Here is a 26,192-nt window from a genome sequence, read left to right as displayed (position 1 = left end):
GTTCCAAAAGCAAAGGACTACTTCTGGCAGTATATACAAGTCTTTATAAAAGAATCAAAAGCTCAATAAATATGCAAACTTACACAGAGCCGAACCCAAGCCTGGGGTGGCCTGTGGGACTGGGAGGGAGGAAGGCCAGGCCAGGGGAACAAACATCCCAGTTGGGGCCAGATGAGGCTGGAGGGGAAGGGCCACCCTGGAGCCCAGAAGACTGGGGCAGGTGATCCAGGAGCAGCGAGCAAGGGACTCTGTGGGGTTAGGGAGGACTGGGGGGATGGACAGGTTAGTGAAGGTGGCCTTGTTGGGGGTCCTGAGGAAGTACTGCAGCCTGGGCCTGAAGCTCAGCTGAACGCTCCTCCACTTCCATCCAGTCTGGCAAAGTGCAAATCGGGGGTCCTGCCCGGCACTCTGGCTCCTGTGGGCACAGGCAGCAGCCAGAGCTGGGAGCGGGAAGCCCCAGGAGGCACGCTGTCTGCGGTCGCTCGGTCAGGGGCTCCCTTGGGGGCCTCCCTTTGCTCAGACCTCCCTGCAGGAAAGGCGAAGGGAGAGACAGTCCTTCCTTGGCTGATGCCACTCGGAGGGGCTCTGGCCACCCTCTCTGCCCCACTGGAATTCTTGGGCCCCTTCCCCATTGCCTGCTGTAGACACCGTCATGTAGGCTCTGGAGCAGGCTCCCGTCCCCATCCCGTAATGCCACCAGCTCCCCGCTTTAAGAGTGCCCCTACCCATTCCTGAGGCTCAGTGTCCCCCACTGGCGGCACACCGGGCCACCAGCCTTCGACCCTGGGCCACTCACGAGGCAGTGAGCGTAGAGTTAAGCAGCAGGGTGGTCCTGATTCGGTACAGCTGGGCGAGCGTCAGCTTCCGGTGCTGGGCAGAGATCCCTGGGGGGGGCTCGGGCTGGACCCTGGGCAGTTCTTTGCTCCTCCTGGCGAGTCTTTCGGGCTCCCCCGGCAGGCAGCTGGTTCCGCCCTCCAGCTCTGATGGCTCAGAGCCACGGCCAGGGTTTTGTGCCCCCCGGCAAGCCCCGCTGGACCCAGCCTCCCTAGGGAAACCCTGAGTCCTGGGGCCAGGGACTGTGACGGCCAAGCAGAGTTCTGACAGACTGCGGCTGGGTGCAGGGGGCGCTCCGCACGCGGTGGCCGCTGACAGCAGCTGGAGGAGGCTGGCCTCAGATTTGGACTTGAGCAGGGGGGGCAGACGGGGCAGCAGCTGAACGGGCGTGCGGCGGCGGAGGCGGGGTGAGGGTGGGGGGGAGGGGGCTTGTGGCAATCCTGGGCGCCGGGGCACTGGCTCCCCCGCAGGGGCGGGGGCCGCAAAGTCTTGCAGGGAGGTTGGGGAGAGGGTGCCGTAGGCGGAGTCCATGGAGCAAGAGCGGCCATCCGCGGGGCCCAGGGGCAGCAGCTCGCTCGTGGGCGTGACAGAGGAGGCCGTGGTGCTCAGGGAGGTCTCGTCCGACTGGGAGCTGAAGGGGCCGCCCTCGAACTCCGGAGACGATGGCATCTCCCCGGGCTCCACCACAACCATGGCCAGGGTCTCGGTGGAGCCATCGGAAGCACTGCGGGGCCGGGAGGAGACGCTCAGGCCAGCTGCCCGGGTGGCCTGGCGCAGCCCCTGCTTGGGCACCCACAGGTCTACAGCCTCTGGCCTGCCCGGGGCTGGCGGCTCAGCGGTGGCAAGCGTGTGGCCCACCAGCCCGGTCTCCCAACTCCTGCGCCCATAACGCGGACCCCGGGAACGGCACCTGGCACCACCACAACACTCCTTCCGGCCGGACACAGTTCGAGAGCCCTTGGCTCAGCTCTCCACGCGGCAAACACCAGACCATCAGAGCTGGCGCTCCAGCTAAAAACCCTTTGCCAAGCCCACCTGGACGCAGGTGGGTGGCACAGCCCTCTCCCCCACACTGAACCATTCGGAGGAAGGGGCCATGGCTGGGCCCTGGGCAGGATCAGGTGCCTTGGGGCCAGGTCTGCTCTGGCCGGCAGGGGGGGGGGGGGGCAGGCATACCAGCGCTGCGAGTTGAGACTGTTGCTGCTTTTGCGCAGGATGGTGGGGGAGCTGGCGGCAGAGGTGCTACTCTCCCCGCCCTCCTCCTCCTCGTCCTCGTCCTCTTCCTCCTCCTGCTCATCCTCCTCCTCCTCCAGGCGCTGCAGGTGCTGCTGGCTGCCTGGGTGCTCTTGGGCACGCAGCTGCTGCAGCTGGTTCTGCAGGTGGGGGAGGGGGGTGTGAACAGCCCCCCCCCCCCCGGGACGCCCTGCCCGCCCCCACCCGCACACCCACCACTCGGTTCCCACCTGGGCATTGTAAATGGCGTCCACCCAGCCGCGGCACAAAGCCTGGCCGCTGGCCTGGAACGTGTAGGCGCCCACGGCACTGTGGAACTCGTTCAGATAGATGAGCAGGAAAGAGCCTGGTGAGAAGGGGCTCACGTCAGCATCGGCTAGGACCAGAGCCCCTGCCCGCCACAGTTCCTGGCCTGCAACAGGCCGGGCTCCTCACCAGGGTCTCGCAGCTCTCGGCATACAATCTTGTCCACCAGCAGTGGTGGTCGGATGACCTTGGTCCTCTCAGCCTTCTTTACTGCCTTGGTCACCAAGAGTAGATCCGTAAAGAGGAAGCAGTACACGTCCATCTGTGGGGGTGGGGGGCAGTAAGGGGGGTGGGCGAGGCCAGGGATCAGGGCCAGGGTCCTGGGACCGCAGCCTGTCTGCTATGACACCCTCTCCTGGGCTGGGCCCTGCACAAGCCCTTCCTTACTGCACTTTGGTGATGTCGCTGGGGGCACTCAGATTTTGTCAAAACCTTCCCTGCTCCCTGCCTCCCATGAACCTGAGAATAAAATTAAAATGAAGAGAGGGCGCCTGGGTGGCTCAGTTGGTTAAGCGTCTGCCTTCGGCTCAGGTCACGATGCCGGGGTCCTGGGACCAGCCCCACATAAGGCTCCCTGCTCAGTGGGGAGTCGCTTCTCCCTTTGCTCCTCCACTGTTCAAGCTCTCTCTTTCTCTCAAATAAATAAAGTCTTTTAAAAAATTAAAATGAAGGACAAGATGGTATTCCGTCATGGAGCTACGTACATATAATTTATTTCAGTAAAAAGTTCACATTAAAGAGCAAAAGGGAATTTATGATCTATGATTTTAAAAACCACAATTTGGGGGTTCCTGGGTGGCTCAGCTGGTTAAGCATCCAACTCTTGGTTTCAGCTGAGGTCATGATCTCAGGGTCCTGAGATCAAGCCCCCCATCGGGCTCCACTCTCAGTGGGGAGTCTGTTTCTCGCCCTCTCCCTCTCTCCCCGCTTGCATGCACTCTTTCTCTCTCTCAAATAAATAAATAAATCTTTAAAACCACAATTTGCAGGCTCTGGGTTATGCACCTGGGATTAATAGCTCAGAAGTCAGGCTCTGGGCTGTTCGACCTGCTCTTGGAACGCACCGCCCCCAACCAAGAACCCTTATGGCACCAGCAGGTGGGCAAGCCCAGCGCCCCACGGGCTGTGCCCATGCGGCCACATCTGTAAAGAATAAACTGCAGGCAGATCATGAGCCCTCGAGTGACCACAGAGTCATTCCTTCTTGAACTGCCCCCCAACCGACACAGCAGCTAAGAACCATTAACTAGGGCCCAGAAGGTTCCCAGGAAAGGGTGGTCCAAACCCACAGAGCAGGGGGTGGGGAAGGGGCCCTGGGGGGTGGATGGACCCTGAGTCACCTTGCTGTCCTTCCCCTCCTTCATCCTCAGGCTCCCCTCCAGCAGCAGCTGTCGCGTCTCCTCCGGGGAGGCGCCAGGGATGGGTGCTGTCAGGTCTAGGTGCAGAAACTCCTTCAGGAGCTGGAGGGGGGAGGTGTAGACAAGTCAGGGTCTGACGCCCGCTCTCACCCAAGCATCCTCAAGCGAGATTCCCAGCACAGCCCCGGGCTGGCAGTCTGGCCCTCCCTCCGTTCCAGCAGGGCCAGGGATCCCCCACCTTGTCCACCTCGTCGTTGCTGCCCTCCACCACCTCGTAGGCGTCGATGCGGCTCACCACAGCCGCCAGCCGCTGTCGCTCCTGCCGCTGCCGCATGCACGCGTTCACGTGGTGGATGAAGCGCTCGGTGGAGTCGATCTGCGCAGCGGGGCGGGCGACGGCGGGGTCAGGCCTGGGGTCTGGGGAGGGCCCCGAGCGGCAGAAGGGGACCCCGCCCGCCACCCCGGTTACCATGGTGACGACAGCCTCCTTGGCGCGCGGCTCGTCCGTCCTCCTCAGCACCGACTTGAGCAGCAGCGGGTACTTGGTGAGCCGCTGGTGGGGCTTGGCCAGCATGTCGCTCAGCTTCAGCCGCTGGCACTGCGGGTGCTTCTCCGCCCACTGCAGCGCGGGCGGGGGCGGGGCTCAGGTAAGCTCCGCCCCTGGGCCCCAGGCCCCGCCCCTGGGCCCCAGGCCCCCGCCCACCACCCGCGGCCCCGCCCGTGCTCACCGTGACATAGGCCCGGAAGAGGTCGTTGTCGCGCAGCAGGCCGCGCATGTACTCCATGCAGCCCTCCTCCTCCAGGCAGTACCGGACGTAGGGCTTGAACAGGGAGCCGAACTGGCCCGGGGCGGAACAGGCCCGGTCACCGCGCGCTCCCCGTGGCCGGGCCCTGCACCAGCCCCTCTGAGGGCACTTTAGTGACCACCCCAAGGTGTGGCAAGTGTTATCACCCCAGTGTCCAAACGAACTTCCCCGGAAGTGACCGCCCTCCCGGGGGAGGAAGGACAGGTGGCCTGGTGGGGCTCAAACCCAGCGACCGGCTCGGAATTCTTTGCCCCCGAGCACTAGGGGTCCTCTGGGGCCACTGGTGGGGGGGAGGGGCTGGGGTGATGGACAGTCGGGATTGGCGCCCCGGCCCTGCCGCAGTGCCCCCGCCGGGGTCCGGCCCGGCCCGTACCATCTTGAAGCCTCTGAGGAAGTCCCCGGGCTGCAACAGCGCCCGCGTGCGGCGCGCCTTCTCCAGCACCGGCACCATCACGCCGGCCCACAGTCCGCGGTGCAGCCGTGCGATCTCGGGGATGTTGCTGAACAGGCGCTCGGCCTCCACCTGCGCGGGGCGGGAGGTGCGCTCGGCCCCGCCCCCACGACAGGCCCCGCCCCCAGCCCCACCCCTTCCATCCGCACCCGGGCCTCAGGCCTCGCCTCACCTCGCACAGCAGCCCCGACTCTTGCAGGTTCAGGAGGCAGCAGAGGAACAGCTGTGGGGGCAGGGAGCGAGGCAACTGGGGGGCGTCCCGGTCCCGACGCCCCACCTAGACTCAGACTCCCCTGTACCCCTTCCCCCCTCCAGGAAACCCTGAAGCAGCCTGGGACAGAGCCGGTTCACCCCATCAGAAAAGGCCCAGCCTCCACAGCCCAGCTGGGGGCCAGCCTGCCCCGCCCCCACCTGCAGGGACATCTCTGGGACACTGGCCTTGCAGTCACACTGGGAGCTCTTTCCTCCCTCTCTGCCCTGGCTCAGCCTCCGAGTTTCATTGGGCGTTTTCCATGAACCCCAAGCTCAGGATAGGTGCACTCCCCTGGCTGAAGTACACACACACACACACACACACACACACACACACACACTCTCCGCCTCCGCGTCCAGGGCTCCAGGGCACGGCTGCTGGACAGCTCGTACACAGCAAGTGCTCAGGAATGATCACTGAGTCAATGAGCCCAGTGTCCATCCACCCGACGCCGCACACTTGCCCAAAGTCCTGGCAGGTGCCTGGCCTGTGGGACTCATCTCCTCCTCCTTGGGGCTCGGCCCTTCTCCCTCTCCTTCCCCTGCTCCTTCTGCAAAGCCCCAAACTCTGCTCAGGGGCCCCCAGCCGGAGGCTATGGGACGGGGCAGGGGGGCAGGCTGGCTCTGGGCCAGGTGTGGTCCCACACTCACGTTGGTGATCACCCGCAGCTTCTTAATGTAGGAGGCCTCTGTGTGCAGGAGCTCCCACACCGCCTCCTGCTGGTGGCACTGTCTGCGCGTCAGCTTCTGCAGGAAGGGCAGCGGGTCAGCCAAGAGGTCCAGGGTGTGCCCCGATGACCGGGGAGGGGCCACGCAACCTTGCAGGCCACGTTGCGTCCTTTTCCCGGCGGGAACATGGAGGTCCCCCGAGTTCCGGGCCCTCCTCTCCCACTGAGACAGCCAAGTGGCGCTGCACTTTCCTTGCCTCAGTCTCCCCACGGTGAGTTACTGATGACGGGAGCCTGGCAGGGCTGTCCCACAGAAAGTCCTGTCACTGGGTCCTTGGCAAGGCCCCATGAATTGGGGGGAACGTCCCCCTTTCCCTGACGGGGAGGGAGAGAAGGGCCGCGGTGGTACCGACCTCATGCCCGTCAATGAGCTCCTGCCAGCTGTCCTCCAGCTGGAGGCAGGCGTCGTCCTCCTCTTCCTCCTCATCCCCCTCCTCCTCCCACGAGTCGTGGTCGAAGCGCAGCCTCCGGGCCAGCCGGGGCAGCCCAAAGAGGCCGTAGGCGTGCAGTTTGCCCTCCAGCTGCTCCATCTTGTCCACCTCCTGGAAGGACACCCATGGTTGGGGCCAGGGGCCAGGGCCAGCCAGCCGCCCCGCCCTGGGCCCCTGGGACCACGTACCCGGCCAAAGGTGCTGCCGCTGGGGCCGGAGCTGAAGAAGCCGCTGAAGCGACTGGCAGCCCGGTTCTTCCAACCGTCACCACCACCGCTGCTGCCACTGGGCAGAGAGCAGCTGGAAGACGCGGGGGCCTCCTGGCCAGGGAGGCTCGTCTCCCCCAGGAACTCCGACATGTTCTTTCGGCGGCGCCCAGGGGCCTGGCCGGGGAGGAGGATCAAGGTCAGGCCCGCCCCGGCTCCCGCAGTACCACCCCACAGCGGGTCCCCAGACCTCCGCAAGCTTGAGACATGGGAGGGCTTCTGCACGCCGCCCACCCTGGGAGGCCACCGCTTCTGAGATCTGTACCCGCTCTGGGGCTGGAAGAGCCAGGCACAAACGCACCTGGGCTCTCCCCCAACCAGCCCCAAGCAACACAGTCACATGCATATTTCATGCACTTATAAGCACAGCCCCAAACGGATCCACAACACACACACACACACACACACACACACACACACACACACACTTCTGGGGCACCAGCAGACACTCAAAGACAAGACCCATTATCTTGGGGTCCCGTTCTCAGAGCCAGCCTTATTTTCCAGAGGGAGAGGGGTGAGGGGCCCAGGTGACCTCCCCCCAAGCTGCTCCCGCCCCCAGTCCCAACACAGTGCCTCACCAGGATGTCCAGGCTCTCCCGGCGGCTCTGGGGGTCTGCACGCTCCAAGGAGGGGGTCCCGGCCCTGGCTGGCCGCAGGATTGGCAGACTCAGGGACTTGGAGTCCTTCACTCCCTGCTCCACCTTCCCCTCATCCCCTGGCTTGGCTGGGGCAGCATCGGGGGGAAGGAGAGATCCTCAGCCCCAGTGGTGAAGGGGACCACAGACCTCTCTCTCCTGAGGATCCAAACCAACACCTGGCTGCCCTCGCCGGGGCCCCACCCCACGAGCACCTATAGCCAGGGCCGGGCAGAGACACCTGTATGGTAATGAGCCTGCTCAGGGCCGTGGCCAGTGGGAATCTGAGCCTGGGAAGAAGCAGCCATCTCCGGGGGGCCCCAGCCTGGGCCCAGCCACCCTGCCTGCCGGGTTTACCGCTCACCTTTGACCCGCAGGTAGTGTCCCCCGAACCGGTAGGCCTCAAAGGTGAGGGACAGGGGTGTGTTGGACTGGTCCAGGTAGATATCCACTTTACCCAGGGCTACGCCCTTCCTTTCAAACACCGGCAGCAGCACCTCCCTGCCCCAGGACGGGAGGGGTACGGGTTAGGGGCAGGCAGAGGAACCCCTACCCTGCGCACAGCTCCAGCTCCACCACACCTTACCGACGATGGAGGGAGACACCCACAGGATCATACAAAGGCACGAAGACATACAGGTGCGCACACACACACACACACACACACACCTGCCAACAGAGGGTCACACACTCCGACACGTGTCTCCACACAAGCCAGCATGCCCACGCCCTCACACTTGCGGGTCTGCACACCAGGGCAGACGCTGTCACATGCCAGGCCATATCCAGGAACTGGACCACGCGCACATGTGTTGGGACACACGGGGGGCTCTGCCCAGAGGGGGGAGGCCTGCTCACTCACAGGCCACCACACACACGTACACGTTATGCCTTCGAGAAGCCATACCTGCCCTCCCCCGCCCCATTCCCTCTGCCTTGGCCCCACCAAGCCCTACCCCAGCGACTTCTTCTTCATGGCTGGAACAATCTCTGTCTCAATGTCCACATTCAGGTCAAATTTCAGGGTGAAGCACTCCTTGCTTGGGTCCTGAAAGGGCACGGGTCTCGTCACTTCTGTGCCCCTTGTCTCTGAACCTCCTCCCAGGGTCGAGGATGGAAACCCCAGCAGGGAGTGAATGCAGGGATCTCCCCAGCCTGCCTTGGTCCCAGGGAGGTCCCCTGTATCCCTCTCACCCAAGGAAGGAGTTCCTGGAGCATCTGGCTCCTGGCTAAGGTGGGCAGTACCAGGCTGCAGGGCACAGAGGATAGGGAGGGGGACCCACTCACTCCAGACCCCATCCCTGGTTCTGGAGGTCAGAGCAGACAAGCCCAGCCTTGGGGACGGAAAGGGACGGGCCTAGGAAGGGCAGGGGCTGGCAGGAGCCCCCGTGACAGCCTGGGGACTGCTTACATCTGTGTGTCTCCTTCTTGCCTTCTTGGAGAGTTTCAGGCCTGTGCTCTTCCGGTCCCTGCAGGACAGAGGGCAGAGGTCAGAGGGCATGGCTAGGCCCTCACCAGGGTGGGATGTGAATGGGCCCTAGCTGGCTGCCCGCTCCTTGCTCACCCCAGGGGTGACAGGTAACTCAGGTGTGCTCAGGCAGCCCAAGGACCATAGGGTGTGTGCGCCCTCTGGTGGCCAAACGCAGGAGCCACACCCAGTGGTACCTAGTCGGGCAGAGTCCTGGCCCCAGAGCTGGAGGAGTCGGGGCATCCACGGTGGCAGCCAGGGGTCTCCAGTCAGGCCTTCGGAAGCCTCTGGTCTTGGATCTCAGATCAGAGTGTCTGCTCTGCCCACCTACCCTTTGCCGTCCACAGAGCTTTCCTCTTCCTCCTCCAAGTCCACGGCAGGGCTAGTGCGCGGGGGGCATGACCGGGTAGATACATTCCGGGCCAGGACAGAGCCTTTGGAGTAAAGAGGAAAGGTCACGCCTCCTCCCTCTCTGGCCCCCTTCTCATCCTGCTGCCAGCCCTGGGCTCCCCCTTCCCCGGAGGAGCGAGCGCCCTGCAGGTCTGTGAGGACGGGAAGGGGCTCTGTCATTGCTTTGTATCTCTCCATCGCTAGACTCAAAAAGACACAAGGACCCTGGGAGGACACCCCAGGCGATGCTCCGCCTTCACAACGAACCCACCTGTGGCCTCAGTTTACCCTTCTATAAAATAGGGATGAGGAAATCCTGCCTCTGGGATTGTTGCAGGAAGGGACCGACATCTAGGACTGTTGCCTTGGGCCTCCTCTCCCCACCACCGTGATGACACCCAAGGTCCCCGGAGCTTGGCAGGGGCAGAGAGTCCTTTCATCCCTCTGACCTGCTATAAACGGGACAGGTCTGGCATTTCTGGCCAGGCAGCCGGTTGCCAGCGGGGCCCGGGCCCAGTCCCTATGCAGCAGGAGGGGTTTCTTGTTCCCGTGACCTGCCCGCCCCACCCTCCACCACCTCTGCTCGCCGGGCAGCCTGGCTGAGGGATCTGCCCAGCAGTCCCCGGCCCTAAGGACAAGAAGAAAGGGGACTTTTCCATGACGGCCCAGGGGCCAGCTGGAGGAGCAGCTCCTGGAGACGCAGACCGACAACCTGGTAGAGACAGGCCTGCTCGTGAGATGGGGCACTGTCCCCTCACCCCTTCTCTTATTAAAACACTGGGAGCACAAAAGGGGATGTAAGCTTCTTGGGTTTCCCTGTTTCGGTCACGGCTCCAGTCCTTGTGACGGCGCTGTCGCCGCTCTGAGTCACCCAGACGCCGTGCCCCTAGACAGGGAGTTTGCTGCTGCTCTGGGAACTCAGAGGGACGGGCTGAGACCCCTCCCCACGCTCACCTTGCGGGGGCAGGTCAAAGCGGACGTGCCCATCATAATGCATGACGCTGTGGAACTTGCTGTCACAGGCCTCACAGAGGCTGAGGGGTCCCCGGCGGTGCAGCTGCCGGCACTCAGCGTGGAGGCATACCTTTGGGGAAGGAGGGGCGGTGGCAGGGAGGACCCCGGCGGGCACGGCGGCGGCGGGCACTGCGGCGGCCCAGACCACTGGAGGCCACAGGCCCAGGCTCCTGGTCACTCCCAAGGCTGCTCGTTTCTCAGCCATCCATTCCCCACGGGGGCCTCGTGCTCCTTAATTCACTCTGTGGACCGTCCCCCGGCCCCACGCTGCGTCCATTCTGAGGGATCCGCCGAGAAAAGCAGATCCCTGCCCTCGAAGGACAAAGTGTGGAGGGGAAACTTCCAGGGAGGAACCACGAGGCAGTTGCTACCAGGGCCTCTCCCTGGGGTTCAGGAAGGAAGGGCACCCCAAAATGCTCGGGGGTGACATCTGGTCCGGCCAGCTCTGTGTTGGAACCGGCAAAGCCCTTCCTGTCCGCCCCCCACCACCAGCCCCTCTGCCCTAAGTTCTGTGACGTGTCTGGCCCCCGCATGCAACCTCGCGTGGGGCGAAGGGGGTGATGCCAGAGTCCGGGAAAGGCACTGGCATCTGGTGCTAAGGCAGTGCCCACCCCCCTCCCTGGTATTTACCGTATTTTCTCTATCATCCTGTGTTCCCCCCCATCCCTGGGGAGGACCGCCATACCTTGTCCTCTGCCCTCTGGCTCCCACAGCTCACCTGCAGCCCACTCGGCTTCCCACTTTCCTGTTCCCCCCCAGGTCCACCCACCTGCCCCGCACTGGGGGGGGGGGGGCTTCACCCTGCTCCAATCCAGCCGGCCTGCCCGTGAGAGCAGCCCAGCTGCCAGGGTGTGGAGCTGCTCAGCGCCCTCCCTCCCCTACACCGTCAGGCTCCCTGTCCTTTGGCTCACAGGGCCTGCTCTCCACCTCCGGCTTCTCGCACCCCCTCTCAGCGAGACCCCATGAAACAGGTCTCCATCCTGACCGCTTCCTCGTTTTCCCTCCCAGCACTCACGAACGTGTCTTCCCTGACTTTCCATTTTTAAGTATTTCAGACCTACAGAAAACCGTAAGAACGGTGCAGCGACCTCCACACCCCCCTCTAGCTTCCCCGGTCGTGAACATTTGTTGCACTGTGCTCCCCTCTCATTCCCCTCCCCAGGCGTGGAGGAGCACGGCCCTTCTCCTACAAAACCCAATACAACTGTCACGGTCGGGAAACTGATCACGGATAGACGACCCGTCCGTAGTCTAAGTTCTCATCCGCCCATCTGTCTGAACCACGGCCCTTACGGATTTGTTTCCCCACACGGGAGCCTGTTTGAGAGTCACACACACACTCAGTCGCGTCTGTTTATTCCCTCAAGGACGAGTTCTCCATGTGTTTCTGTTGTTTTCTTTCAGGGCATCGACACTTTTGAAGCATTCAAGCCAGTGGTCTGGCAGAAAGCCCCTCCACGGGGATCCTTCCGGAGGACCTCGGGTGGTTTCAGGCCGAGCATCTGGGCAGGGACGTGAGAGCGTGGACAGCAGCCCCCTCCATGTGGCCGGCTGCTGGGTCACCTGGGGACCCCCTGTACTGTGTAAAGGTCCTTTTTCTCTTCGGGATGAATAAGTAGCCTGTGGGGGGGGTACTCTGAGATACCCAGAGCCCCAGCAACCTCACACTCCAGGGTTCTCACACCCACCGGTGATGTCTGCCTAAACCGAACAGGACTACGATGGTTGCAAAGAAGATTTTTCTACCTTAGACAATCTTCTCTTCTCTCTCAGACCCTCTCCCCTCATTCCCCCTTCCGTCCCCCCAACGCCCTCCTCTTGGGCCCCCAGCCACCGCCGTGTTTCTACACCCACCCACGGGACCCAGCCCCTGGCACAGATGGTCTCTCTCACACCATCTCGTCCTCCGTGGTCGCCCAAGCCCCATGCTCCGCTGTCCCCCTGCAGCTCTCAGCCCCCCTGTCCACTTCCTGCTCATCTCCCGGCCCACGGCCCCCCACCCCCCCAGTCACGTGACTCCGCTGTCTACAGGCTGGCGCCTCCCAGAGGTCAACTTTCAAGGAGGTCCTCACCCAGGACACCAGACCGCTGGTGGCGGCCCCCTTGGATCTAAGGAGAACGTCAGATTGCAAACGTCCACACGCGAGCTGCTCGACCATCCCACGCGGCTCCCTGAACTAGAGTCGACGGCAGTGCCTTGCTGCTTTGGGGGGGGCATGGGGCGGAACAGCAGCCCCCCAGAAACACAGGTCAAGCCCTCACGCCCAGGACTTCAGAGGATGGCCTCATTTGGAAATAGGGTCCCTGCGGATGCGATGCTGAGCTGTAACAATCCTCTGAGCAGGGTCCCTACCGGATGAGGAGGGACAGAGACAAGGACACACGGCAGATGACGCCGCCACCACTACACTGTGTGGGTCTGTATGTGTGTGTGAGGATCAACTTCCGCCCACCCGGTGGGTGCTCCGTGTTACGGCAGCCCCCGGGGAAATGGATCCATTAGGCCAAAATCCTTGGGGTCACCCTGATCTGTTACACCTCGGCCTGGGCGAGAATGCTGGCGGCCCTCCCTTCACTATGGGTAGCTTCAAGCCGCCCACGCCCACTGGCCCACTGCTGCCCCCTGGTCTCCGTCAGGGTCACCTCTCACCACCCCCCAGAACAATGACCTCATAACTGGTCTCCCTGTTCCCACCCTTGCCCTCCATCATTTGCACGCCACAAGCAGCCCGAATGGCCCCTGCACAAAACACTCGGCGCTTCCCGTCTCCCTGCAGGAAAAGCCAGAGTCCTGTGCGGTGACTGTGGGGGGCCTCGTGCCCTGTCCTGCCATCCAGGCTCCCTCCGTGCTACCCACCACCCCCGTGCCCCTGTGCTTCGGAAGCCCCACATCTGCTGCTCCCTCAGCCTGGAATGCTCTTCCCCAGACACGGAAGTGACAGGCCTTTACTCTAAAATCACTGTCCCTTCACATTCCCTGTCCCCTCGGTGCCCTGTCTGCCAGGGAGCAGCCTGCCTATTTCTCTCTGCTCCCTCCACACCTCGCCAGCCCTGAGGACGGCAATGTTAGTCTGTCCCACTCGCTGCCCTATCTCCAGTCCTGGCTGCTCAGAGAACACTTGCTTAATTCAGTAAGTAGGGCGATGGAGGGTCGCGGGAGGGTTCTGGGCTGGGGAGAACCCGATCAGAGATTTCCAAGGTGACAGGGTGAGGACAGATGTCCTTGAGACAGCAGAGGAAGGAGTCAAAGGGAGGAAGAAGAAGGCGGCTGAAAAGTCTGATCTAGACTTATAACCTGATCACTATGTGCCCGGGGGCTGTGCTAAGGGCCCCCCGCCCCAGGAGGTAGGAGCTGTGACCGCCCCTGTCTTACAGAAGAGGAAAGTGAGACTCGGGGGGTTTTCGAGCAACCTGTTGAAGGTCACCAGCCAGTGGAGCCGGGACCCGAAGCCAGTGCCATGCAGCTCCAGCTCCTAGATCTCCAGCACGTTAATGCATAGCTGAGAAGGGAGAGAGGAGCAGGGGAGGCTGGCCCTGGGGCAGCCTGGGGAGACGGGGCAGCGGCTATAAAGACAAGAGGGAAGCAATCATAGTTTGAGGCTCACTGTTTGGCTCCTGTGTCCCCCTAGTCATCCATCAGACAGAAAAAAAACCCAAACCCCCAAAACCATGGGCACAGAAATGACAGCAAGCAGGGGGCAGACTGGGCACTGGGCTCGTGGCTGTGGACACGATGGCCCAGAGGCCCGATGGCAGCCCGAGCGCCAGGTGCCCCCCGCCGCCACACCCTCCTCAAATGGTCTTCAAGTGTGTTCCTGGGGCTTTGGGCGGGCTGAGTTGTGCCCTTCAGCCAGAGCTGCTGTTTCTATCCTCACTTTATCTACTCCGAAATAGCGTGAAAACTGATATCCTCGGCCACAGCTCTGCCTGCCCGCACCGTGGCGTCCCTGGGGCGCTGTGGACAGAGTGAGCATTGGCTGTGCAGCTTCTGGACCCCCCCCCCAAAAGCTACAAGCTTCTCCTCTCAACAATGAATCTAGGGAAAGCGCCCACCCCACTTCAACCCCTTCTTCGCAGGAGCCCCGCAGTCTGCTAGCTAGGCAGCCGTCCCCCACCCTCGCAGGCAGCCTGGCAGCCAGCCTGGCACAGGTACCCCCCCCTTCCAGGCCTCTTGTCATTTCCCTGACAGCTTCATTTTGCTGGTACCAGGTTTGGAACAGAGCAGGGGGGCGGCTGACCTTCAGGTCACCCAGGCCCTAGTCGCCCAGTGGGGGGATGGCATGGCAGGACCCATGCTAGGTTGGAAGGGTCCCGAAGAGGGCCTCTGGGACCCTTCCAGCCCAAGTCCCTGGTTCCCTGCCACAAGCCTATCTTTGAACCAATCTAATACACAGACAACCGATTTTTACACGAGGATTCACTCCTGACAGCAGATTCAGCCTTCAACAACTATTTATTGAGCACCTACTGTGTGCCCACCCTGTGAAGGTACTCGTCTCCCTTGAGACACTCGGGAACACTCATTTCCTGCCACTCTGGCAGGCTCTGGGGAGTCTCACCACAGCTCCTGTTACTACTAACATAATATTGTTACCATGGCTGCTACTGATGGTGGTGAGGATGGGAGCCTGTGCCCGGCCTCTGGCTGACCGCCTCTGCTCCCAGCCTCCTGGCAGGCCCCGCACTCAGGGACAGCAGGACACGTGAGGGGCAGGCCCCGGATCTGAACCGGGTAGGTGTTTCTTCACTTAACTCAACAGGTCTGTTGACAATGAACTTCCAGGAACCCCCACCCCCACCCCCACCGCAAGAATCACAAGCCTAACTGGGAGCTCAGGCTGCGCTGGGCACAGCCCTCTTGCTCCGAGTCCAGTCCCCCACCCCTTCTCATAGCTCCATCCCCAGATGGCAGTGTCTCCACAGCTCCCTTCAGGAACCGAAGTCTAAAGCAGGGCAGTCCCTTCCCAAAGCCAGACTCTTGGACCTTCTCTCAGACCAAGGTGCCTACTCTCCACCTTGGCCGCCCTCTGAGGGCAGCAGCACCCCTGCCCGTGGGGGAGGGGCAGCAGGGTCCGGGGCGGGTGGGGGGGGTTCCCAGGGCTCAACCCAAAGAGGAGAGCCCCCCGGATGAAAAAGCCAGATCACCCAGGACCTCCAAAGGCAGCGGATGGACCCCAACTTTAGAAATAACAGAGGGGGCCCCTTAGGGAGCATGGTCAAGGCTGCCCCCCCCCCATGGGGATGGGGTCAGAATTCTGACCAGAAGTCAGAATTCCCCACACAACACTAGGGCTGGGGCCAGAGGCCGGAGCGGGGGGCTGTGGGCAGGGCCCGGACAGAGGAAGGGAAGGGAGGGGAGCCCCAGCGCAGGGCCTGGGACCCGCAGGTGTGTCCGGAGGCAGCCCCAGACACAAAAGGCTCAGGGCTGGCCGGCCCCGCCGCCGCCCGGCCCCCTCGGTCGCGGGGTGGGGAAGCATCTCCCGGGGCGGGCAGTCGCGCGTCCCCCCGCCCCGCCCCCCGCGCCCCGTACCTGGCCTTCACCGTCACGGGCGCGACCCCCCGCCCAGCAGGGCAGCGCGGGGCCGGGCCTGGAGGCCGCGCGGCGCCCGGAGACGCCGGGGCCCGTCCCCATGGCGGCCGGAGGAAGCGGCGGTCTGCGCCGCCCGCCGGACAAAGCGCGGGGCTCCGCTTCCTGCCATTGTGCGGCCGCGCCCGCCTCCGGCCGAGCGCGCCGGGACCCCGGGGCCCCCGCCTGCCTGGTCCCCGTCCGCCTGCGCCACGCCGGGGCGGCTCCGCGGTGCCCCCAGCCCCGCCCCCGGGCGCTCCCCGCAGCACCCCGCTGTCCCCCGCCTCCACTGCGGAGCCCAGACCCCAGCCGGGCCCGGCTCCCCACCCCCAACGCCAACGTCTGGGGCGCAAAGACCCCTCCCTGCAGTCCCGGAGACCCCGCCTCTGAGCCTCAGGTCCCGGACCCCCCCACTCCCGCTCCCAAGGGGGCTCCCCGAACGCTGCGGCAGAAAGGGGGGCAGGACTGGGGCACAGTCCCACCCGTGTCCTCGGACCCCGCTCAGTGTCCTGTCCCAGGGACGCCTGTCTCTGCTCTGACCTCCAACTGCGCGCACCGCCCCTCCGGCGCTCAGGGCCCTCCAGACGGCCACCCTAGCGCCTGCCCTAGCGCCCGCCCGCAGTCCTGAGTCCTGAGTCTGCGACACCCTGCTCCCACTGCCCTGCGGTGGCGCCGAGGAACGGAGGGCGCCCGGCCCCCAGGGACGACAGGATGAGGCAGCGGGCGATAGGCAGGCATGTTGCTGGAAAGGGCGGAGAGGGTAGTCCTTTGGGAGCCCCCAGGAGTTGGGTGAGAAGGAGCGTCAGGAAAACCCCGAAGCCCAACTTGGCTTTCCCCCAGATTCCGAATCTTAGCAGCTCCAGGCTGGGTCCCTACCGCCTGCCCCACCCCCTGGGGGGGGGCGCACTCGTGGAAGCCTGAGAGGGGAGGATTAGGGAATGGGTGTCCCCGCTGTAGGGTGGGGTAAGGTGAGGGTGGGGTCCCCACGGTAGCTTGTGGAAGAGTTCTCCCATTCGTTCCCAAGAGGTGGGCGCAGGCGCTACTATCCCCATTCATTGCTGGGGGGCAAAGGGACATAAAAGGCCACAGGCAGGACTAAAACGCAGACTTCTGACCCCATCTCAGTAACTATGGGGCTGGGGGGGGGGTGATGTCATCAGGCCCCAACCCCGCCCATCCCCTAGACAGCTCCTGCTCCTTCTCCTTCTGGTGCGGTGGGGAAACAAGGCAGGGTCTCTGAAGACAGCTCGGAAGAGGCAGCAAGCATTTCACTCCAGCCCGGCGGTTTCAAGGGCCACCTCCACTCCCAAAGCCCAAGCTGTCCCTGTCCACACCACAGGCAAATCTTCTGAACACTAAAACCCGGTCATGTCACTCCCCACTAAAAACTCTCCGAAGGCTTAGAATAAAATCCCACCATGCCTGGCTCCCACCTCCCCTCCTGCGAGGTCCCTTGCGGTGGTGTCCTAGCTGGCCTTGTCTTCATGGCTGTGACTCACCAAGCTCAGGGCCTGTACCTTGGCCTTCTCTGACCCCCGATCTTGTAACGCCCGGCACCAGACCCCCACGTCAATGCCACCTCATCAATGAGGCCTTTACCTCCTCTCAGAATAAGTAGCCCCTTGCATCCCTCATTCTCAATCCTCTAAAATTGAATTATTTCCTCCTAAGCATCCAAAACTACCTGAATTTGTTTTACTTCTTTGTTCACTTCTCAATTATCACTCCTCCATGCTAGAATGTCCTCTCCAGAGGCCAGGGGCCTTGGCTGTTTGGGCCACACTGCATCGTCCACACTGAGAACAGGTCTGGCCCATGGCAGGTGCTCAGTGAGACTAGATGAGAACAGACGGAGGAAGGCAGAGGAAGGGTCTTCATGGGGGCAGGGAAGGTCTCAGCCGGGATGTCCCTTCCTGCTGCTGATGGTCAACAAAGCCGTCCCAACTGTCTGACCACAGGTTCTCTTCTGCCTCCTAGCATCCATGACCTTGGGCCTGTCGGCCTAGCTGGCACAGTTGCTACCACAGACCTCTGTCCTCACAGCCCCACAGCACTGACAGCTGAGTGCCAGGCCTGTGCCAGGGGTTTTGGGCACCAGAGGTCACCCGAGTGACCCTGGCCTTCCCCAAGTCATGCCACTGCTGAAGCACCCTCCAGGCAAGGCAGGGGGCGGCTCCTTTGAGGATCAGGGCCCTAGAGCCCCAGGGCCAAGAGTGCAGGGTCAAGCACTGCAGAGCAAAGGAAAGAAAGGAGCTCCCAGCCCTTGCACCGGGGTAGGGGGAAGGCCTCAGCAATCTCTTGGGTCCCCACCTCCTCTGTGGGAGGGAGCTGAAACAGCCCATGCGCGAGATGAAGAGGTCCCAGTCCCTGGCTCCCTGGGGAGGGGGCCCCTCTTCAGCCCAGCCCCAGCTCCAGGCTCATGAGTCAGGGCTGGCTTGTTGAAACTGATACCCAGAAACCAGATGCTGGGCTGATGAATAATGGAGTCTCCAAGGCAGGAGCCCCCTTTCATTCCCCCCAGGACCATCTCCCCAACCCCAGCAAAGCAGAGGATGGTGGGCAGAGCCCCACAATAGGTTGGGCATCCGGCCTGGTCTTTCGTGGGACAGAGGAATTCCTAGTCCAAGAGCGACCATAGGTCTGCTCTGCTCATGCTCTGCTCATAGCTGACCAGCCTGAATGGAGCATCTTGGCTAGAGGGACAGGACTGCCCAGTAGCTCCTGATCCGGGGCTAAGCTCCCCTGGGAGACGACTGGCCCCCAAGGCCCCAGGTGGCACCTTGGAAATCCAGGGGCGGAGGCTGCAGGTTGGAGCAGGCTGGCCAGGGTGGGGCTAGCTCCGCCAGGAGGCTCTCCCAGCTCCAAACAGCCCACCGAGCCCCTCCCTTCCCCCCAGGCCTGGGCCTCACTCCCTCGGATTCTGGGGCCCACCTGGAGGCAGAGCCTGCTTTAAGGCCCTGCCCTGTGCTGAGCAGATGGTAGGGATGTAGAGAACCTGTCTGCGGGCCAGGCTAACTATACAGGCCCCAGAAGTCAGCAAGGCCCTTACCCGTCCCATTATCCCAGAGAGTGGTCCAGCTGGGACCCAGCGCTAAGGAGAGAGGTAGAGGCTGTGATCGGTGGACGTCACCTCCTGCCCAGTCCCTGCAAAAATGTACCAGATCCTGGAGTCCAAGATCCTAGGACTGAAGCCAGCGCCTTCTCCTGACACCTTTCTCTCCAGTGAACTAGAAGGCTCCTTGGGAGGGGCTGAGGGAGGAGATGCAGGCCTGGGCTGCAGGAGACCTGCTTCTGGGCTCCACCTACCCCTGCCCTCATCCACCTGTGCAAAGAGGGCATTGGGCAGTTCTCTAGAATATTCTATCTAGGGATGGCCCCTGGGCCCTAATGTGTGCCTGGACCCTGGCCAAGGGACAGAGAATAGTAAAATCCTCCTAGAGCCCCGCAAACCTGGGGAAGGTTCCTTCGGAATTTGTAGGACCCAGGGCCCCCTCTGCCTCCATTTCCGCGTCTTTGATCAAGGCCAGCCAGGGCCTCTCCAGGTTCTTGGGTCCTCTCCCCTCCCCCAAGCGGGTCCCGGCCGGCCCAGGCCGCCGACGCGCAGGCTCGCGCGCCCCCTGCCGGCCTCGAGAAGACTTTCTGCCTGGGACCAACCCCCGACGCCCAGCTCCCGCAGGGTCGCGGAAGCCTCCCAGCACCCCGCGCCAAGGCCCCTCCGGAACCTTCTCGCCCTGCCAACAATCCTCACACCGGCGCTGGGGCCCTATAAGCTCCTCACGGCCACAGCGCCGAGCCAACCCCACCCTAGAGTCCCAGGGGCGGGGGAGGGAGCTTGAGCCCATCCCACCCTCAAGTAAATGGAGGCACAGCGATACCCGCCGCAGCCCTAGGACTGCGTGGGACCCCTGCTCCCGGTTCTGTCCACTAATTCGGGGGCAGTCTTGGAGCCCGGACCCACAGCCGTCCGGATCCCAGCGCCGTCTCGTCCCCAGCTCCCCCGTGAGACTCACCTTAGGGGCATGGGTCTCCTCCCCTGTGGCTGGGGCTCTGGCCAAGGCTGCCAAAGCCCGGGTGCGGGGAGGGGATGGGGCAGCCCGCGCGGAGCCGGGGGCACCGGGACCGCGGGGCGGGCTCAGGCGGCGCAGCGCCGGCGCGGGGCGCGGGACGTAGGGGAATTACGGTAGGCCGGCGCGGGCGCTACCACCTGGGCGGGCCGGGACGTACCATCCGAGCGCCCGGCGGGCGAGGGGGGGCGCTGGGGGCCGGCGGGGGGCGGGCGCCGGAGCCCGCGGCCCTGGGGGCCATCTAGGGGCCGGGGGGTAGGGACTGTCACTGGCCCCGAGGGCGCTGGCCCTTTCCAGACGTGCGGAAAGTTCGAAGTCCCCGGGCCTTCCTGACCCTGGGCGTGAAGACAGGAGCTCGCGGCTCTCCGGCGCGGGCCCGCGGCAGGAAGCGGCCTCAGCCGGAGAGAGGAGCCCCTGGGGGGTCCGGCGCAGGGACCCGCGGGCCGAGCGCGGCCCGGGAGTCGCCCCCAGCCAGGCCCTGCACGGATGGATTCTGGACCGCGCCCTCCACGGCGCCGGAGCCACGGGCCCGCCTATCTCGGCGCCCCTCTTTCCCCCTGGCCCAGGCCGGGCATGGCTGAAAACGGGGCCGCCCCGCCGTTCGGTGCTCCCCGGTGCTCCCCGGTTCTCGCTCTCCCGGCCGCCCAAGTTCAGAGTAACGCTGCCCTCTGCACAGGGGTGCGGGGAGCGCACGGGACACAAGCGGCTCGCTGGAGCAGGCAGGCAGCTCGCCCCAAGCACACCTCCCGCCTCCGCCTTCCCTAATCATCACCACGGGTGAGATGGGTGCGGTGGGCATGGCCCCTAGGGCCTGGGGCGGATCTGGGGCTCAGGCCCACCTGCATTTTTCCAAATCTAGATGCCCCTTGCCAGGCCGGGGCCTGGGGGCTGCCGGTTCTCCCTCCTGGCAGGCGCTGCCCTCTTTGGCAGTGCTGACCTCCCTGGGGCTGAGTCCACTCCAGGACAGCTCATCTTGGCTAGAGCCCATGTGGGGGTTCCTCTGTCCTTGCCTCCGGGGCCAGGTACCCCATGCCCTCACCTGCTCCCCCCGGAATTACTTCGCCAAAGCCCAGGAGTTCCTCCTGCTTCTCTGGTCCAGCCACTTCCCCCAGCCACAGACCGGACTGCCACCTGTCTACAGCTGACCAGCATCTGAAAGTCACCCCCAGAAATCCCCAGACTCTGGCCATTCTCAAGGACACCACGGCCTGCCACCTCTCACCCCCAAAGCCTTGCCCGGGAGAATAGGTGACTCCCTCTCCCATTATTCACCACATCCTGCCCATTCTTTCCCCACAAGGATCCCAGATCCGCCCCTTCCTCTGCCCTGTGTCCACTGGTCTTCATCGGGTCACCCCTCCCTAGCACCCCTCCTCCTGACTCATCCCTGCCACCGCGCAGCCTATTGTGAAACTGGAAGGGACTCCACTCTCTCTGCTTGAACACCTCTAGGAACAGGGAGCTCACAAACACCAAATCTGAGTGAGAATTTTACATTGACCTTGAAAAAAAAGGAATGGGGTGATCACAGCCTGTACACTGGGGTGAGCTCCCCCTCCTGCCAGGGCCCTTGGAGCCTAGCAGGAAAATTCACCTCCCTTTCCTCCTGACAGATCCTTAGAAACAGGGAGGCTCTGGGGACGGACAGATCTGGTGTGAGTCCCGGCCTGACCCTGGCAAGTCATTTAACTCCCTTCTTCTCGGTGTCCTGTCATGAAGGTGGAGATGGGGAGATGGGGTGGTCCCTGCTGCACAGGGTGGGTGTGAGGACAGTGAGTTTCCTGCGGGGACGCAGGAATGAAGGGCGGCTGCTAGAATCATGACCTTTTAGGATGACACCCTGAGGGTCCCATCTCCAGGATAAATACCCTTGAGTCGTCACTTCCCGTCAGTGTCCTCTGGGCCTGTGTCAGCCCTCCCCCACGGCCCCTGGTGCCCTGCGGTGCCCTGCACAGACTGTGACCAGAGCACCTGCCTCTAGGGGGCCCCTCCAGTCGCTGGGGAGTCAAGACACCATCTGTCCTGTGGTCTCGCTGCAGGAGGGCTGGGTACCCACTGCGTCATCACCTGGCCCTCCACAAGAGAGTAAAATAATACTTCTTCATCTCCCTCCTTCCCAAGCTCCACCTGCCCTGGAAACAGAACAGACGCGCCATAAACCTTTGCCATGCGGGGTGGGGCTAGCTGGGTCTGGGATGGAACCCAGGGAGCCCTCAGGTCTCAGGAAGGGGTGGAGGGCACACGCCCAGCTGGGGGGTTTCTATTCCCCGCCACGGTCCGTGAATGGCCAGCATTCTCCTGAACACCTCCATCACACCACACTCCACGCTAAGCCCTGCACATCTGAGCCCCGTGTTCATCCTTCCCGCAACCCTAGAAGCCTCAGCTTGCAGATGAAGAAACTGAGGTCAGAGACGTGTCGTGATTTGCCCAGGGCTGCACAGCTGGGAAGGAGAGGGCTTTGGCCCCAGAGTTCACAGGGGTGGGCTATTCTCCACACCTTCACCCTGAGGAGGGACACGGATACAACTTCTCTCCTGCGGTCTCCGAAGCCCTGACCTTAGGGTGCTCCCTGTCCAGTTCTGTCTCCCCCTGCCATTCCCTGGCCCGGCTCCCTCCTTAGCTCCCCAGCATGCCTCCCTGCTCACTCACCCTCCTACCCCTCAACACCTCCTCATTCCTCGGGACACCAGCAGCCTCCTCCAGGAGCCTGTCTCCCAGAACGAACTCCAGGGGTGGGGGGGACCCCAGGGCCCATGAGAGGCTAACACAAAGCCTAGGGACCAGTTGGGCAAACCCACGTCCTGACTTGTCCCTCCTTCCAGCGGAGCTAGGAGGTCGGCTCCAGGAGGCCCTGCGCCTAGAACGGGGCCTGGCATAGCAGATGGGTTCGGTGAATGCACAAATGACGTCATCTCCTTTTAAAAGCTAGTCATATCCTGCTAGCTTTCTGAGCCCGGCTGGGGAGGAGCGAGAACAAGGCTCTGGATTCCCCTCCAGACCCAGCTCTGCTCATCGGGCTGTGCAAGGTGGGCGAGGTCTCTCCTCTCTGGGCCCATATTCATCGCATCGCGTGAAAATAAGGCTTTCCTCCTGACGTCTCTGTGCGCTCAGGGAGACAAGCATGAGGGCCTAACGCCCCACCTGGTGCACAAGCCTGATTGGTCAGTGGTGGTGATTGTCACCATCCAGAACAGTCTTTGCTCCTCTTCCTCACCAAAGCAGGATGTCAACCGCCTTCTCTCTTCTCACTCTCTGCTCCAGCCAACTTGACCCCTTACAAGACAAGCCTCCTGCCCGAATATCCTGCCCTCTCCTGTGTCTACAGCAGCACCCCCTTCCTGGGCCAGTCCTGCCTGCTGCTCGGCCTCTATTTTCTCCTCCACTGGAGGCCGCCTTCTCCAAGATGTCTGCCCCCACTGGACCCCCAGCCTCTCATCACTCAGGCATCCCTGTCCCCAAAGTGAGTCTGCGCCATTGGTCCTAACTGGGGTCCCCCCTGGGGACAGGACTTGGGACTCTCCCCCTGCAGGCTGAGTGACCCTCTGGCCAATGTCAGCCACGCTGAGTTCCAGGCAGCCCAGGGCTGGGCTGGAGCTAGGACCTAGAGGCCATGGAAGGCCCACATTCGCCGAGACCTGGTCGCCACTCGGAGGCCTCCCCTCTGCACAATCAGGAACCTCCCACCCTTGCCCTTGTCTGTGGCGGCTCCGGCGCCTGGCTCAGGAGCAGCTGCCTGCAGGAAGGGCCCCTGGTAGGATGTACTTTGGGGGCCGCTGAGGCTGGTGTGTTGCCAGGAGCCCCCATCTGGGAGAGAGGCCACCAGCCAACAGCAGAGCCCCTGTGCCAGGCACCAGCGGAGCCAGCGCGCTGTGGCTGACATCACAGCCACCCCCTTGCCTGGTGACCACGGCAACTGAAAGCCTCCCCCTCCTGTCCCCGCCCCCAGAACAGTCCTCCATGTTCCTTCGAACCTGGTCTTCCTGTACAGAATGTATGAGCATGTGTCTGGGCGGAGGGGCGTGTAGGGGGAGCCGGCGGTGGGAGGGTGGCGTTTTTAATTTCCCGCAGCTGGCAGAGCTGAGCTACGGGGCGGTTCGGAACACAGGCTCCGCCATGACACAGATCTGGGCTCTGGGTTCCAATCCCAGCTCCGCCACATCGCGGCCACATCGCAGCCACGGGTCCTTGGGTGAGCCACTAGCTCCCTGAGCCTCAGTTTCTTCGTCTGTAAAGAAGAGTAATGACAGGACACACCTCCGAAGGCCAGAAGGAGGAGACAGGGGGCCCTCCGCTCCCAGGCCCGACCCAGGAAGTGCTGGAGGTTTTCATCGTCTCTCAAATGAATGCTGGAAGAGGCCACACTTGGGTTCAAGCCCTGGCTTGGTCTCTCATGAGCTGTGGGGCCTCAGCCAAGTCACAGGACCTCTCTGAACCTTGGTCTCTTCTTCTGGAAACCGGGGCACCCAGGCCTTCCCACAGACTGCCACCAGCAGCACATGGGGACACAGAGCACGGAGCACCGAGCCTGGCGCGTTATGGGTAGAATTGCCCAGCAATATTTATCGTCCTCCCTCTCGTTCTGCCCTGCTCCCAGCTCCCAAGTCCTGGCCCTTCAGGACCAGTTGTCCCTTCTTCCCTTTGTCATTCCACAGCACAGTCACTCTCACCCACTACCCTAAGTGTCCCCAATCCATGTCCAGGCCTGACTAGTGGCCCAGTGCTGCAGGAAGGGTGCCAACTGAGCACTGGAGTGAAACCTCCGGCTTGGGGGGGGGTTCCCTTCCTGGGTCTCAGCTTCCTCATCCGTGACACGGGGCCACAGCTCCCATCACCTCAGCGTGGCTGCAAGGACTGCAGTGCAGGAAAGGGCTCTGGGGCACCCCTGCTCCCCCAGCTAGCAGAAGGCCCCTCCATTTTGCTGTTTCTGAGCCAAGGGCAGGCCCTCTGCCTCCTAAACCAGGGCCCTACCCACACTTGAACCCAGATGACACCGTGGCTGGGCCAGCTGCACCCTTGCCAGGGCCCTGTGGGTATCCATGCCTGGAGAGAGAGAGGGTCAGAGCACCGTCCCCTCTGCTCCTGGCAACACAGGCCCTCCAGCCTCCCTACCTTGGCTGCACGCCCCTTGTCCATGCAGTCTGGGTTCTGACAGCGCAGTCCTTTCTCCTCCGCCAGGCTCTGGTCATCTGCAGAGGAGAGAAGCAGTGGTTATCAGTCGGGTGGGGCCCAGGGAAGCTGCACCCCAGGCCGGGGGTACCCAGGTGGCCCTGGGGCCCCCCGGTGGCCTCCAGACTAGAGGATGGGTGGAGCGGTCTCCTCAATCCTCCCTTCAAAGGAGGTCAGTGTCCCTTTCTCTTTTAAATGCCAACTTATCTGCACGGGAATCTGTTTGCAGAGTCCTTTTCTTGTTGCAGTTCCCCAGGGAAATTATCCAGATTCCACGGGGAGAAAACGTCTTTGGAAATAAGCGGCTCCCTCCCTCTGTCCCACTAGTGGGGGGCGGGGGTAGTAGCTCAGTGACCTTGCGGGGCTCCAGACTTCCTGGGGGATCCCCGTAGGGCTGCCGGTCCGCGATCCCTTCTCACCCCTGCCCTCCACATCTCGGCCTCTGTGGATGGGCTCCTCCTCAAAGGGCCGGGGTGTCCCCTTTCCCCACGGTCCATCTTTGACCCGGAATTTGCCCCCTCCTAGCTGCCTCTCTTCCCAGGGGCCGGGGCGCAGCAGCGGAGGGGGGCAGGGAAGGGGCAGAGAGGCTGTCCGCCCCAGCCAGCCTGCAGGGCTAGGGGAAGGGGTGCTGCTGAAGCGGGCCCCAACATGGGGGCAGAGTTTGGACCCCCACCGCCCCGATTTCACACCGGCGTCCACCTCCCACCTTGAGCGGGCCTTCCCCAGAGCGGGGTAAGGAGCGCGCCCTGGCTCCCCACGGCTCCCCGCGCCCGCCCCGCCGGCCCGCGGCGCCCCCCGCCCGCGCCCCTCCTCCAGCCGGCGCGGAGGCAGCCCGACCGGCAGGCCTGCTCCGCGGGGCCGGCCGGGGGCCCCGCACTCACCCATGGAGGAAGCGCCGAGCGGCCGGGGACGCGGGCGGGGCGGGGGGCGCCGCGGGCCGGCCGGCGGGGCGGGCGACGGCGGCGGGGGGCGGGCGCCAGTCGGGTGCCGGGGGACAGGCCGGAGCGCCGCCGCCGCGGGACCCTCGGCGGCCGGAGGCGGGGCGGGGCAGGTGGGCGGCGGGAGGAGCCCGCCCGGAGGCCCCGCCTGCGGGGGGGCTGGACTCCGCGGCCCGGCCCGCCCCCCGCGCGCCGCGCCCCCGCCCGCGCGCCGCGCCCCGCCCCCCGCGCCCCGCCCCCGCAGACTCGCCCTCCGCGCCCCGCCGCGCGGAGCCCGCAC

The 26,192-nt window shown here is 63.7% G+C and overlaps 1 protein-coding gene across 10 annotated transcripts; it reads right to left on the bottom strand.

The window, feature by feature from the left end:
• Window positions 1-24: 24 nt before the first annotated feature.
• Window positions 25-25,978, bottom strand: PLEKHG5 (pleckstrin homology and RhoGEF domain containing G5). Of its 10 annotated transcripts, none has more exons than XM_046001118.1 (22): window positions 25,856-25,978; window positions 24,918-24,994; window positions 10,116-10,245; window positions 9,103-9,205; window positions 8,715-8,772; window positions 8,260-8,351; window positions 7,668-7,804; window positions 7,247-7,392; window positions 6,588-6,782; window positions 6,322-6,510; window positions 5,892-5,987; window positions 5,161-5,211; window positions 4,911-5,060; window positions 4,460-4,570; window positions 4,201-4,350; window positions 3,970-4,107; window positions 3,714-3,833; window positions 2,503-2,635; window positions 2,298-2,413; window positions 2,011-2,207; window positions 797-1,558; window positions 25-526 (listed from the first exon to the last, which is right to left on the bottom strand). In XM_046001118.1, the coding sequence occupies exons 1-22, from the start codon at window positions 25,857-25,859 to the stop codon at window positions 517-519; spliced, it is 3,165 nt and encodes a 1,054-aa protein (XP_045857074.1). In that variant the 5' UTR covers window positions 25,860-25,978; the 3' UTR covers window positions 25-516. The 10 variants fall into 10 exon arrangements, with proteins under 10 accessions (XP_045857074.1, XP_045857090.1, XP_045857084.1 ...); XM_046001134.1 differs by lacking the exon at window positions 25,856-25,978 and adding an exon at window positions 25,681-25,710; XM_046001128.1 differs by lacking the exons at window positions 24,918-24,994; window positions 25,856-25,978 and adding an exon at window positions 19,752-19,879.
• Window positions 25,979-26,192: the final 214 nt, after the last annotated feature.

Source organism: Meles meles, chromosome 1, assembly GCF_922984935.1.
Source record: "Meles meles chromosome 1, mMelMel3.1 paternal haplotype, whole genome shotgun sequence".
Taxonomy (NCBI): Eukaryota; Metazoa; Chordata; class Mammalia; order Carnivora; family Mustelidae; genus Meles; species Meles meles.
The sequence above is the reverse complement of the archived record's forward strand: the minus strand, read 5'-3'. Positions and strand labels throughout refer to the sequence as shown.